Source organism: Equus quagga, chromosome 1 (assembly GCF_021613505.1).
Source record: "Equus quagga isolate Etosha38 chromosome 1, UCLA_HA_Equagga_1.0, whole genome shotgun sequence".
NCBI lineage: Eukaryota > Metazoa > Chordata > Mammalia > Perissodactyla > Equidae > Equus > Equus quagga.
Window position 1 is genome coordinate 68,002,365 of NC_060267.1, and position 14,310 is coordinate 68,016,674.

Consider the following 14,310-nt stretch of genomic DNA (forward strand, 5'->3'; position numbering starts at 1 on the left):
ATTAACAATAGTCACCATGCTGTACATTACATCCCCAGAATTTTTTATTTTTATAACTGGAAGTTTGTATCTTTGGACCACCTGCACCCATTTTGCCCACCACCCATCCGCTACTTCTGGCAACCACCAATCAGTTCTCTGTATCTATGAGTTCAATTTTGTTTTGTGTGTTTTTTTAGATTTCGTATATAAGTGAGATCATATGTGAAATTATATTTGTCTTTCTCTGTATGACTTATTTCACTTAGCATGATGCTTTCGGGGTCCGTCCATGTTGTTGCAAATGGCAGGATTTCCTCCTTTATTATGCCTGAATAATATTCCATTATATACAATACCACAATTTCTTTATCCATTCATCCATCAGTGGACACTTAGGCTATTTCCATGACTTGACTGTTGTAAATAATGCTGCAGTGAACGTGGGGGTGCAGCTATCTTTTCAAGTTAGTGTCTGTTTTCTTTAGATACATGTTCAGAAGTGGAATTGCTGGATCATATGGTAGTTGTATTTTTAATTTTTTGAGGAACCTCCATACTATTTTCCATTTATGATCCCATGAAGAGTTCATGAAAGTTCCCTTTTCTCCATATCTCACCAACCCTTACTTGTCTTTTTGATAATAGCTATTCTAACAGAGGTAATATCTCATTGTGCTTCTGATTTGCATTTCCCTGATGATTAGTGATGTTGAGCACCTTTTCGTGTACCTCTTGGCCATCTGTATGTCTTCTGTGGAGAAATGTGTATTCACATCCTCTTCCCATTTTGGAAATGGACTATTTTTCTATTGAGTAATATGAGTTCTTTATGAATTTGGATATTAACCCCTTATCACATGATTTACAAATATTTTCTCTCATTCTGTAGGTTGCCTTTTCATTTTTTTTAATTGTTTCTTTGCTGTGCACAAGCTTTTTAGTTTGACATAGTCCCACTTGTTTGTCTTTGCTTTTGGTGTCAAATCCAAAAAATTGTTGCCAAGACGGTTGTCAAGGAACTTACCACTTTGGTTTTTTTTTTTTTGGAGTTTTATGTGCCCAATATTAAAAGAAATTTTGACTGTATAAAACAGCCTTTCTCAACTGGTGCTCCATGTCAGAGTTAAACCCTACAGAAAAACTCTACAGAAAAGGATTTTAGTTCATTACATACAAAGGATTACTTAGGGTGTATTAAGACTTAATTTTCTCTTGGAGCCCCCTTGAGAAGAGTTAGTATGAAGGAATGAATGTTTTGTACAAGAAGTAAACTCTTTAGTTATTCCTTTCTACTGAGAATAGCTAATAAGAAGGCTGATAATTGACAGTACCAATCTAATTTGAACATAGGTCATGCTTATTTTCTTTAAATAACATCTAAAGAGGAAATTTGTAATTGGAAACCTGCCAAATACATAGAAATCAAAGTGATTTCCGGAGAAATAATCCTCTTGAGATAGGGACTGATGGTGAGTAGAAGCTTCTGGAAAAGGAGTGCTGGCAAAATTGTTCTTATAAAATTATAATTGATTAATGTTTGCATTTTGCAGAGTGCTTTTCACATGGATTATTTTGTTTAATTCTCAGCGTCTTATCAGTACTCTAGATGAAGAAACAGGCACAGAGAAAATTAAGTTACTTGCCCAATTTCTTAAAGCATGTGCCACAGTTGGGATGCAAAATGTTATGCCATGCTTCATCCTTGTAGGCACAAAATGGCTGAAGTTTCACTTGGAACAATGTTAAGTAGAAACTTCTGAAATGGTGTTAGCCTTTACTTTTTTTAGACTTGTATTTGAAGGAAAAGAGAAGGGAGGAATTACTGGTTTTAGCTTTAAAAAGAGATGTACTCTAGAACCTCAGTGTAGCATGAAGTTTGATTTTAGAATTGAAGTGAAGGCCAGAAATGTTTTTTGAATGTTAGAGTTATGAATAATATGTGCATTTTTATGTACTGTACTTTTATGTTCCATTTGGACCATTATTTTGGTAAGATGCTTAGTGAGGTCAAGGCCTTAAATGATATACTTAATGTAAATTCCAGTGAGATTCATTGAATTGGATTCTTAAAACATTAACATAATGTCTTTGCAGATTTTGTCCATGATAGAAGAAGCAGCTGGAACCAGGATGTATGAATACAAAAAAATAGCTGCCCAGAAAACTATAGAAAAAAAGGAGGCTAAGCTCAAAGAAATTAAGACGGTAATTGAATTTATATAAAACATTTTTAGAGAAGAGAGTAATTTTGCATTTAGAGTTCCTCTGCTGTAAAGAGGGAAATCGTCCCCCCCCTCCAACCCCGGTTCAGTTTTCCTTAGTCTTCCATGCTGCTTCTTTAAGAATTTTTCTTAATGGTACTTCACATACTGAAAAATTTGATTTTCCTTTCTTTTCCAGATACTTGAAGAAGAGATTACACCAACCATTCAAAAATTAAAAGAGGTATATGCTATATATGTGAGGACAGCCAGCTACAGTTTCTCTCAAAATTGGTGATGTATTCAAGGTCATACATAGGGGTGAAATGTGTACCACTTCTCAGGGATTTTTCTCTGGGCTGAGACAAGGAGTTAGAATTGGTACTCCATACTCCGCTCTGCTTGTAGAGGACTTGTGCTTCCTGTCTCTTAAGTCATAATGACTGTGGACATTGCTCTTAATCTCAGAGGGTGATATGCCAGACTTTAATACTTCCTTGAGGAGAAATCTAGATTTTCCTAGGTAATTAGAATTGAGTGGAACACCATTTCCTAAAGATAGGGCACTCTTGATAACTGTTGTAGAGTGATTAACTTCTAGGATAATAGGGGCTGTCACTACAATTACTGCTGTCAAGACAATTAGTGAGTGAAAGGTATTAAAACAGAAGACTGATCTTTGTGGCTTCTGACATCATAATCAATATTTCACTGAAAGATTTCATTTATAGCATATTGTTTTTAAGGTTATACATTTAGGAATATATTAAATGCTCATTAAAATTTATACTTCTCAAAGCTGTCTTCTGAATCCATATAGTGTAGAAGTTATTGAAAAAAACTAAAAAATTGTTATCTTGAAGGTATCCCCTTTGTATGCATGTTTTAGTAGAAAACGCTAGCTTATGAGTTTAAACCTAGGTTTCATTCCAGATTTTGCCAAATTCTTTGTAAATCTGACAACATGGAGAGGTCGTTTAATCACTCTGAATTATTTCTTCATCTGCAGCTTAGGAACTTTAATTGTCACATTATCTGCCCCAGCAGGTCCTTACGGAAATCAACTTTAATAACGTGTAAACTTTAATGCTTGTGTAAATAGTTATATAAATGAATGTTGGTTGGGCGTCTTGGTAATACTACTACAAGATACATTTAATACATTTAATAGTATATCCTTGGTGGTTGTGTAGGTGGTATTTGTAGACTTCTTACTGTCGTGAGTCTGTGAACCTTATGTCTACATTTCTTTGTTCATACGAAGTGCCTGATTATATATTAGGCGGAATAGGATTCCCTAGAGATGGTATAATATTTAAAAAGTCAGAGTGCTAATGTTATTTTAAGTTTTCCAAAATTTATAATCTGTGATCACATAATCCAAGACAAAATCAATTATATCATGTAATGGGAAATTTTATGCATATTGTTACAGTTTGATTCTTTCCAAATTTGTTAAAAAATACGAGTTTTGAGTTATACTTTATTGGTGATTTCTCTTTCAGGAAAGATCTTCCTACTTGGAGTACCAAAAAGTAATGAGGGAAATAGAACATTTGAGTCGTTTATATATTGCTTATCAGTTTTTGCTGGCTGAAGATACCAAAGAACGCTCAGCTGAGGAGTTAAAAGAAATGCAGGATAAAATTGTAAAGCTTCAAGAGGAATTGTCTGAAAATGATAAAAAAATAAAAGCACTTAGTCATGAAATAGAAGAGTTGGAGGAAAGAAAAGATAAGGTCAGACATATATTTAAGAATAGATAATATTATCTGAAAAAAATACATAAGTAACTTTAGGATTCGCTGGGCATTTTCTTCCTTATTGATTTGTTAAAGTATGATAATAAAATAGCTTATAAAAAGTAAATCATTTGGAAATCATCTAAGAAAATGGCAACATGAACATATTTTAAGTACATTGATTGAATTGGGTGCCTTTGACTGTAGGAAATTGGAGGTATACTCCGATCTTTAGAAGATGCTCTTGCAGAAGCTCAGCGAGTTAATACTAAATCTCAAAGTGCCTTTGATCTCAAGAAGAAAAATCTGGCAAGTGAAGAGAACAAACGCAAAGAGCTGGAAAAAAATATGGTCGAGGTAAGCAAAAAAGCTTTTAATTCCACTAGTGTACATTTGTTCATTCTGTTTATATTTATTGAGTCTCTGTTATGGACCAAGTGTAGTTTTTTAGGCTGAGGGTGTAGCACTGGAGAAAATGACCAAAAGGGACAAAGTGGCTTGTTCTTCATTCCAGTGAGGAAATCGATGATAAAGAAAATAAATAAGTGAATTATATGGCATGTTATCTACTGATAACTGATGTGGAGAAAAAATAAAGCAGGGGAGAGGATTAGGAGTATAGGGGAGAGGGGTGCAGCTGGGATTTTTAAGTTGGGTAGCCATTGAAGATCTGATCTAGAGGGTGATGTTTCATTGAAGACCCGAAGGCAGTCAGAGAACAATGTAGATAACTTGGGAGGCTGTGAGGGAAGATGTTTCAGGCAGAAGAACAGCAATTGCCCAAGTGCCTAAGATATCAGAAAAGCAACGGGATCGCTGTGGCTGGTTAGCACTAAGTCATGGGAATGCAGAAAGATCATGGGATGTAGGATCACGTGTGGTTTTGTAAGACGTATGAAGGACTTTGACCTTTTTTCTGAGTGATAGGAGAAGCCACTGGAGTTGGTTGAGCAGAAGAGTGACATTTTTTATGTATTAATAAGAGTGTTCCTGCTGTTTTGAGGATAAACCATGAAGATAAAGGAAAGAAGCAGGGAATCCAGGCAGTAGGTGCTGGTCTAGGTGATAGCGCTTGGATAAATCAAGTAGAAGTGGGGGTTTTGAGAGAAGTTGTGGGGTTTTATGTATAATGAAATCCAAAGTCTTTACCATGGCCTACAAGACCGTACGTAATATGACTCCTGGCTCCTTTTATCACTTGCTCACTGTACTCCAACCACAGTTCTCTAAACCCCCAAGCACATTCCTCAGAGCTTGCTGAGTATACTGTCCCCCTGGTATTAGCGTGGTCACTCCTTTTATTTCATTTAGATTTCTGCTTAAACTGTCATCATACAAAGGCCTTCCTTCATCGTTGTTCTTAAAATATCACTTTCTGTCCCTTTACCTTACTTTGTTTACTGTGTCTTCCACCCTAGTCTATAGACTCCCTGAGGAGCCTTTGTTTTTAATGTCTAGAACTTGCCTGATACATGGTAAAAGTCTAATAAGTATTTAATGAATCATGATTTAAACAAATGGGCCAAAATTTCTAATCACTTTCATGCAAACAATATAACTAGATTTTCTTTCAATGCTGGTGTCTTGCATAGTATTAGATATCTGGTTAATATAACTTAACCGATGTTAAATATTAGTAATGCTGTTTGTACAGTTATTTAATACTCAAATTGTATGGCCCTTAATAGTTTATAAAAATATTTTCATATACTTGCTCCTGATAAAATCTCTACTTTTAAGCTTGATGTAGGATAGCTATTATTTCAATTTTATAGATTTGGAAACTGATTTTTAGCTTCTTCAAGTGGTTTGTTTAAATTTGCAGTAATGTTTTTACCTCATTATCTCCCAGATTTGACTAGAGCGTATGAAAGGAAAGTATTTCTAGTAGGATAAGAGGCACATTTATCCTAAAAACTGAGGGAAAGTGAATTTCAAAATGGGAATAAAGTATTTAAATTATGATGGTTAAAATTACTGTTATGATGGTTAAAATTACTTTCCTTATTCGCATGCCCACTTCAAATTGCTGTGAAATTTGATGACATCAGGGTACATATGTATAAGAAAATGGATGTTTTTCCTAAAATATAATACTTTTCAATCTGAAACTCTTTCTAAAGGATTCTAAAACGTTAGCAGCAAAGGAAAAAGAGGTTAAAAGTATAACAGATGGACTGAATGCCCTTCAAGAAGCCAGTAATAAAGATGCTGAAGCTTTGGCTGCTGCACAGCAGCACTTCAATGCCGTTTCTGCCGGCCTGTCCAGTAATGAAGATGGAACAGAAGCAACTCTTGCTGGTCAAATGATGGCCTGTAAAAATGACATCAGTAAAGCTCAGACAGAGGCCAAACAGGTAAATATAGACATTAAGCACTACAGGATTGCAGTTTGTTTTTGTGGGGTTTTTTTGAGAATCTGCTTCACATTATGCTTTGGCACTTGTTATAAAGTGTTGAAAATATTTATTTTGCCACTCTGTAGCACCTGGTACAACAAAATTCAAATGTGTTGATTACTAAATATTAATGATAAGATGTTGTAAAACATAAAATAGGTTTATAGGTTAATTGAAATTGTAAGGACAATAAATGCTTTATTTTGTTCACTCCTTTGTGTGGAATATTTGAAGTTAGTCGATTTATTTTCATCTTTTTGCTGTTTTTATTGACATCATAAAGTTGAAATCTTAAGTTTGAACAAGAAACCAGAAATGACTTGTCCATGTCTGTGCCCACCACACCTAGTTCTTAAAACCTGTGTGTGAAACTTTATAACATCCTCCTTAGACTTCTTTCTACTTCCCATTTATCCCCATTCCAGTCTTTGGTTTCCCTAGTGTGATTTCATAATCTTCAAGGATTTGTCAATCTGTTATAACGGTTTTCAAATTTGTTTAGATAGTTGTGCATCTTAAAGTCTTATGAACGAAGAGTTTTGATAGCAGAAAGAAAAAAAAAGACATGTACACACACATTCCTTTATTTTTTTAATGGAGGACTCATCTTTATATACTGACGTGTGTGTGTCTGCCTATTGATCCTATCAAGGTTTTCTATTATATATTTGCAATTTTTTTATTCAAAGACGATGGTCACAAAAAAATTATAAGAAATCAATAGTAGGAAAACTTAAAGTCCTCTCAGTTTTTCTGTTAACTTATTTTATATTGGGAAAGGTCTACCGTTACTCAGTTTTAGAGGGAGGATACACCCGTTTAGATCTTAGAATAGTAGTTCATGGTTTTAAAGACCAGTCCTCAATTATATAAACTAGCTTTAAATATCAGACTCCTTACATTTAAATTTCTCTGTCAGTTTGCTTCCGTTTCTTATATATTTTCCCTTGTTCAGTACAGCTTCTCCACTGTTAATTAGACAACACTCACAAATATACACAAATACAAATATGGATACCTAGGTGGAAGGGAGGGAAACTAGAGTTGTGATTTTTATAAGTATTAAAAATATCAACTTAAGGGGCTGGCCCCGTGGCCGAGTGGTTAAGTTCGCGCGCTCCGCTGCACGCGGCCCGGTGTTTCGTTGGTTCGAATCCTGGGTGTGGACATGGCACTGCTCATTAAGCCATGCTGAGGCGGCGTCCCGCATGCCACAGCTGGAAGGACCCACAGCAAAGAGTATGCAGCTATGTACTGGGGGGCTTTGGGGAGAAAAAGGAAAAAATAAAATCTTTAAAAAAAAAAAATATCAACTTAAATTGCAAATTATTTAATGATTTATGTTAAACATACATTTATACTCAGTAGTTTTTTGAGGAGAAAATATTGGAAAATGATTGATCTGTTGAGATATTAAATCACCAAACAGTTAAATTTTCAAGGCTGATGTTTCTTAAACCAATCTGACTCTGTGGCCATTTAATCACTAGCACTATCTGCCTCGTACAGTCTGTTACATTTTTCTATTACAGGCTCAGATGAAGTTGAAACATGCCCAACAGGAATTGAAAACTAAACAAGCTGAAGTTAAGAAGATGGATAGTGGCTACAGAAAGGATCAAGAAGCTTTAGAGGCTGTGAAGAAACTTAAAGAAAAACTTGAAGCCGAAATGAAAAAGCTAAATTATGAAGGTTTGCCTTTAAAGACATGATATTAAATCATTAGGAGGTAGTGATTGTTGATAGAAACTAGCTTAAAGGAATAGCAAGTCAAAAAATGTTTTCCCTATTAATGGGAATTAGTATGAGAAATGTTTGTAAATATAGTCACAAAAATACCTAAATATAAAATAGCCGTTTGTAGTTTTGAAAACTCAGTACTGAGAATTTCCTGCTTCAGTTACTCTGAAGTGCCACTTAAAAACTCAAAAATGTTATTTGTGTATTTTTACGTTAGTAGACGTTTAATTCATAAGTTGTTTCTTGTGATGAAAATTGTATTATTTTTGGAAATAATGTCTACTTAACACTTAAAATTTGAATTTTAAGCGTGCTTTTATTTAATCCTTATCAGAAGTTTGAGTTTTGCTTCTAGAAATGCTTTGGAAATAGAGGTTACTAATATTTTCCTTACCACAGTAGAACATACGAGTTTTTAGAACTTGGTTTCAGTTTACTTACAATTTACTGTTCAGAAAACAAAGAGGAAAACCTTCTGGAAAAGCGCAGGCAGCTGTCTCGTGATATCAGTAGATTGAAAGAAACCTATGAAGCTCTCCTGGCCAGATTTCCCAATCTTCGATTTGCCTACAGGTCAGAGATTTAAACCTTGAATTTTAACACAGTAATAACCAAGGTATATTTTATTTAAGCTGGAAAGCAATTTGAAAATTTCATTGACATTAAGATTTTTGTATGAAAATTATTATAAGCTGCTTTTCCTTAATTGGTATTTTTTCCTTAAACATTTATTGAATGTTTCAGATGTTGCCAGGGGACATTCTTGTGAAGTTTAATGGCTAGTAATGCCACTAATCTTAAGACCAAAATAAGGGGAATTTTATCTCAGTCCCAAGTTTCTTTATATTCTATCATTAGTGTGAAATATCTACATTAACATTTTTATAATTTGTTTACTACATAGGTTTTTCATTAAATACTTTCAATAATATATGTATTACAAAGATTAGAACATCAAAGTTGTTTTTGTTGCATTAAAAACATAATATATGCTGAAAGATCTTTTGATTGATTTAAAAAACAGTAGCTGGCTAGTCATTTGGGACATTTAAAAATTTTTGTTAAAACTGTATGATCCTTTTGCTCTCAATTTAATGTGTTATCAGAAAGAGCTCTTGACTAGTAAAGTACAACTTTTTCTATTTTCTTATCTAAGATTAGTTTTTGTCAACATTTCTATTTTAGGGATCCAGAGAAGAACTGGAATAGAAATTGTGTGAAAGGACTTGTAGCTTCTCTGATTAGTGTGAAAGATGCTTCTGCAACCACAGCTTTGGAATTGGTGGCTGGGGAACGACTCTACAATGTTGTAGTAGACACAGAGGTAAATTGATTTTAGAGAAAATCTATAATTGCTGGTTAGCTTGAAAACTCATCTGCTGCTAGAAGAATTGGGTATTTTCTTGATGTTTTAAGGTTCACTTTGCTTGTCTTTACAGGGTAAAAATATTCAGTTAATGACTTTTTTATTATATTATTGATTGTATTATATTTGAGTAACTATATTCTGAAGGAAGTGCCGTGCTTATTACTCAGGAGCCCAGAATGCATATTATCAATCTTAGACTTGTGATTGCTTGGGCTAGTAGGCATTAGACATTTATTTGATTATAGATTCCTAAACTTGCACTCTTTCCATTTGAATGTTTTCCGTCATCGTTAATAATGTTTTTTTATTTCAAATACGTGTTTTAGGTTACTGGAAAAAAGCTACTAGAAAAGGGGGAATTGAAGCGTCGGTACACCATAATTCCACTCAATAAAATTTCAGCCAGATGTATTGCTCCAGAAACTCTGAGGGTTGCTCAGAATCTTGTAAGTCTTATTTGTATGTTTTGTCTGCATCTTTTTTTTTTGATGAGGAAGATTGTATCTGAGCTAACATCTGTCCTAGTCTTCGTCTGTTTTGTGTGTGGGATGCCATGACAGCATGGCTTGATGAGTGGTGTAGGTAGCACCCGGGATCTGAACCCTCAAACCTCAGGCCACCGAGCGGAGCCTGTGAACTTAAGCACTGTGCAACCAGGCCAACCCCTTCATCTTTTCTTAAATTAGAAGACATTAATGTTGGGGGACATAATCATATGCAGAACCACAAAGGTTTATTATGTTACCATGCTTAAAAAAAATTAAGATACAAAAAATAGAGTTGGCTTTTGTGAAATGAGGTGGAAAGAAAATAGAAATGTTGGAAGACTAAAAACTCCCTCTGATGTTTCAAAGTTGAATATTAGATTGTCTTTAAATCTTAAATCACATGACTATAAGGTGATAGTAAATATTAAATTTCTGTTTCTGGATAGTTAGAATTCTATAGCTTATAGATAAATACCAGAATTCTTCAGTTTTTTTTCATGCCGGGCGCACTTAAGCTGTCCACAGCAACAACTTTTATGGAAGGCAGCCATCAATCTTGTAGAGATGCTTGTCTGTTGGAGTTCTTCTAGATTGCCTTCCAACCTGTGGACAGGTACAAAGCAAGTGATCTGGATACCCAGTCAGCTGCTGAAGTGGATCTAAAGTGGTATGGCTCCTAGTTAAAAAACAGATGAGTACAAGGAAATACATTTCACTGGCCATTTTGGTTGTGTAATACTGGGTAAAAACATGGAGCCAGTCGTAATGTTCAGCAGTGATGTCAATTTGTTATTGAGCAGGCATTCCAAGTGCATAAGTTGAAAAGACAGCTCTGTGGAACCTAGAAATGCATTTCTAATTAATATACTATATGGCTATTCACTGTACGTGCTGAAATGGAGAAGCCTTCCATGAAAATTATTTCAAAGTACAGTTGTATTGATACGTATACTATCAGAAGGAAGGTGAGTACAGAGTAATTGAAAGGTGGTATTTTTGGTTGGTACTTCCTTTACTTTGAAAAATCACCTTTGGGTCTTAGAATGCTTTGGAAGTTACTTCAGCCTTAGATCAAGTCCCAGTGTTAAAAGTAAATTGGGATTTTAAGTAACAGCAAAAGTACTTCCACTCAGATCCCTTAGCCAGACCCGTTAATGGTAGCTGCTGTTGGAGGACGATGCTGAACATATGTTACATACAGCTGCCTTCATTGTGATTGCTGCTGCTGCTACTAAACTCCATAAAGAATGCTTAGTTGTTCTGAAAAGATGGACAGAGGTAGACATTATAAACAGAGGTTGAGAAGAGACAGTTGGATCAAAATAAAGGACTGAGGGATTTTTTTTTTTTTAACTCAATTATTAGTTGTGTTTTTGTTTCTGTAACTGGCAAGTGGCTGCCTTAGCAAGTTTAATTTGAATGAAAAAGTATTCACTGTGGAACAACCAAATTACTAATAATTGAAACAAAATATTTTATGTAATTGTGTTGATCCAGTAATTGCTGTACTTTAATGAAGAAAGTGTGTCCAGATAGTCCATTTTGGATTTAGAAACTTGGTAGTGGCTCCTGCTTGATAGAAACTCTCATAGTGCCTAGTACTTTAGCCAAATACTTAGCTAAATATTTTAATATTTTACTTATCAGTAGATCTTTTAGTGTTTAAACTTGAAGTTATTTCTTTCTAAAACTGTTGTTTTCCATAGCATTTTAGAAAGTCAAAAAGAATTAGAGTGCTAAGTAAGTATTATTTAAGTTTCTATTATAGCAGTTCTTACTATTTTATAAAAGAATGTTTGAAAGGAAGGGAGTTCTGTATTATGACATATCTGTTGTTTTCCCACAGGTCGGCCCCGACAATGTTCATGTGGCTCTTTCCCTGGTTGAATACAAACCAGAACTTCAGAAAGCAATGGAATTTGTCTTTGGAACAACTTTTGTTTGTGACAATATGGATAATGCAAAAAAAGTGGCCTTTGATAAAAGGATAATGACTAGAACTGTAACTCTAGGAGGTGAAATATTTGATCCTCATGGGACATTGAGTGGAGGTAGGTTTTATATCATTTTGTCCTCACAATTCTGTATGGTAAATAGGATGGGGTTGTTTTTTTTTTAAAACAGTAAATGGTGGGGTTGGAATAACTTAATCCAGAGTTTTATTCCTAATCTAAGGATTGAATTTCCTTTTGAATACCTACTATGTGACAGTACTTAGTAATACTGAGAAATCATACAACGTCATAGCTCTCAAGGAACTCATAGTCTTAGTAATCAATCCTATAGCTTTTTTTATTCATCTCAGATAAGTCTATTCTTGTCTATTTCTTCTTGCTTTTTGCCCTATCAAGATATACTAGTCACTGGAAAATAAAGTCTTTTTATTCAGTACATTTTTAGCTTAACTACTCACTTCTCCTTCAGGAAACATGTTAACTTCTAATTTGTGTATATGCCACTGCTCCTGTCAAAAGTAAAACAAAAAATTAAATCTGCCCTTGAGATGGTGCTTTAATGCCTTAAGAAAGGAATTCCTAGATAACCGTTATAATGTTAGTCATAAATTCTCATATTTGCCACATTGAGTTTCCACATCTGTGTCAAGTGATCATGTGAGAACAGACACTGAACAGCACTTTGTGTACCAGACAATGTTGTAAGACAGTGTTGCCCGATACAGTAGCCACTCGCTGCATGTGGCTCTTTACATTTAATTAAGATAATTAAAATTAAGTAAAAATAATTTCCTCAGTTGCACTAGTCACATTCAAGGGCTCAGTAACCACAAATGGTTAGTGGGTAACTAGACAATGCAGATATAGAACATTTCTATAATTCTGTAAAGCCCTATTCTAAGGGCTTTAAATATTTAACTCATTTAATCCTTATAGCAGCTAGGAAGTAGGCATATTTCTATCATATCCAATATGTAGTTGTATAAACAAAGGTACAAAATGGTTAAAATAACTTGGTGGTAAGTGGCCAAGCCCAGAATTTGAATTCAGATAGTCTGATTTCAGAGTTTGTGCTTTCAACCAAACCAAGAAGCTGTGTAATGCCTTTTGAGATGGCAAATGACTTAATTTCTTTTAAGCCAAGCAAACTAACCAATGAAATGAACTCCATGATCAAGTACCAAGTTCCTCAGTACACAATAAGAATACGAGTATGTACAGTTGGAAGTTAAAGAGAGACCACGTATTTTTAAATATGTGAAACAAAAGAAACTGTTTGGATTTCATTGATTTGAATGTTCTTGAAGTTCTTACTTAAGGGATGGCCAAATATGTAATCCCATATCATATTAACAAAGTGTTCATAATAACATTGCTAATTGACCTTTGTATTTTCCCATCAAACCTATAAAGTTTTCTTCCAACATAACACCTCACCCTGTTACTTCCAGACAATTATAGGTGCTTGTAAAGTGAAACTAGTTTACTCTGCTGACTCTGCTATATCAGAGCTTAAGCAGGTTATGATGTGGTAACAAACAGCCCCGAAATCTCAGGGGCTTACAACAAATTTATTCTGTAATTATGCTACATGAACTATATAGGTCATTTGTCTCTGTTCCATGTTATTCTCATTCTGGGACCCAGGCTGAAGGAGAAACAGTCCCTATTTTGAACACAACTTTTCTTATGGGAAAGGGAAAATAAAATGGGAATCATGTGCTGCCTCTTAAAGCTTACTTCCCGAAGAGGCACATTTCTCATTTCATTGGCCAGAGCAAATCACCTGGCTAAGCTTAATGTTGGGAGGAAAGAGGGCCTGGGAGGGATGGGCCCATTAGGCAGGGGCAGTGATTATTTTGCATAAATTATCCACCACATCTACTTAAAAGTATTTCTTACCAAGTATGTATGTCCTAAGAGTCAAATGATAAAATCTGTAGCTTCATAATCTCACTGTAAAATATGTGCTATTGAATCAAGTATAATTCTCTTAGAAAACTTTTTATTGTTTACTAAATATGTGGTCACTTAATATCCAAGGCCTGTTTCAATTTGCCTCTATCAGGTGCTCGATCCCAGGCAGCTTCTATTTTAAACAAGTTTCAAGAACTCAAAGATGTTCAAGATGAGCTGAGAACCAAGGAGAATGAGCTACAGGCTCTAGAAGAGGAATTAGCAGGTCTTAAAAACACTGCTGAAAAGTAAGACTTCTGTGGATTAAGCTATATTTTTAAAATTTTTTTGGTTGAAGATTTGCATAGTAAAAATGAAAGAGAATCTACTTTTATTTAAAGAAATGCAACTTCTGACTTTTTTCATAATGTCTTTGGTTTTATTTGAATAAATTATGAGTTGATAACTTGTTTATCAGTTATCCATTTTTTCTGATAAAAATGTCTTTGTTATAAGAAATTAGGAAAAGCTAATTAAA

The 14,310-nt window shown here is 34.5% G+C and overlaps 1 protein-coding gene across 1 annotated transcript in view; it reads left to right on the top strand.

Annotated features, from left to right (window-relative positions):
• SMC2 (structural maintenance of chromosomes 2) overlaps positions 1 to 14,310 on the top strand; it is a 48,170-nt gene that overhangs the window by 6,036 nt on the left and 27,824 nt on the right. The window contains exons 6-16 of the mRNA XM_046682053.1: positions 2,077 to 2,187; positions 2,383 to 2,427; positions 3,689 to 3,922; positions 4,133 to 4,282; positions 6,049 to 6,282; positions 7,857 to 8,016; positions 8,520 to 8,637; positions 9,250 to 9,388; positions 9,760 to 9,879; positions 11,768 to 11,972; positions 13,945 to 14,080. Of these exons, the coding sequence (XP_046538009.1) occupies positions 2,077 to 2,187; positions 2,383 to 2,427; positions 3,689 to 3,922; positions 4,133 to 4,282; positions 6,049 to 6,282; positions 7,857 to 8,016; positions 8,520 to 8,637; positions 9,250 to 9,388; positions 9,760 to 9,879; positions 11,768 to 11,972; positions 13,945 to 14,080 (1,652 nt within the window). The remainder of the gene's footprint in view (positions 1 to 2,076; positions 2,188 to 2,382; positions 2,428 to 3,688; positions 3,923 to 4,132; positions 4,283 to 6,048; positions 6,283 to 7,856; positions 8,017 to 8,519; positions 8,638 to 9,249; positions 9,389 to 9,759; positions 9,880 to 11,767; positions 11,973 to 13,944; positions 14,081 to 14,310) is intronic.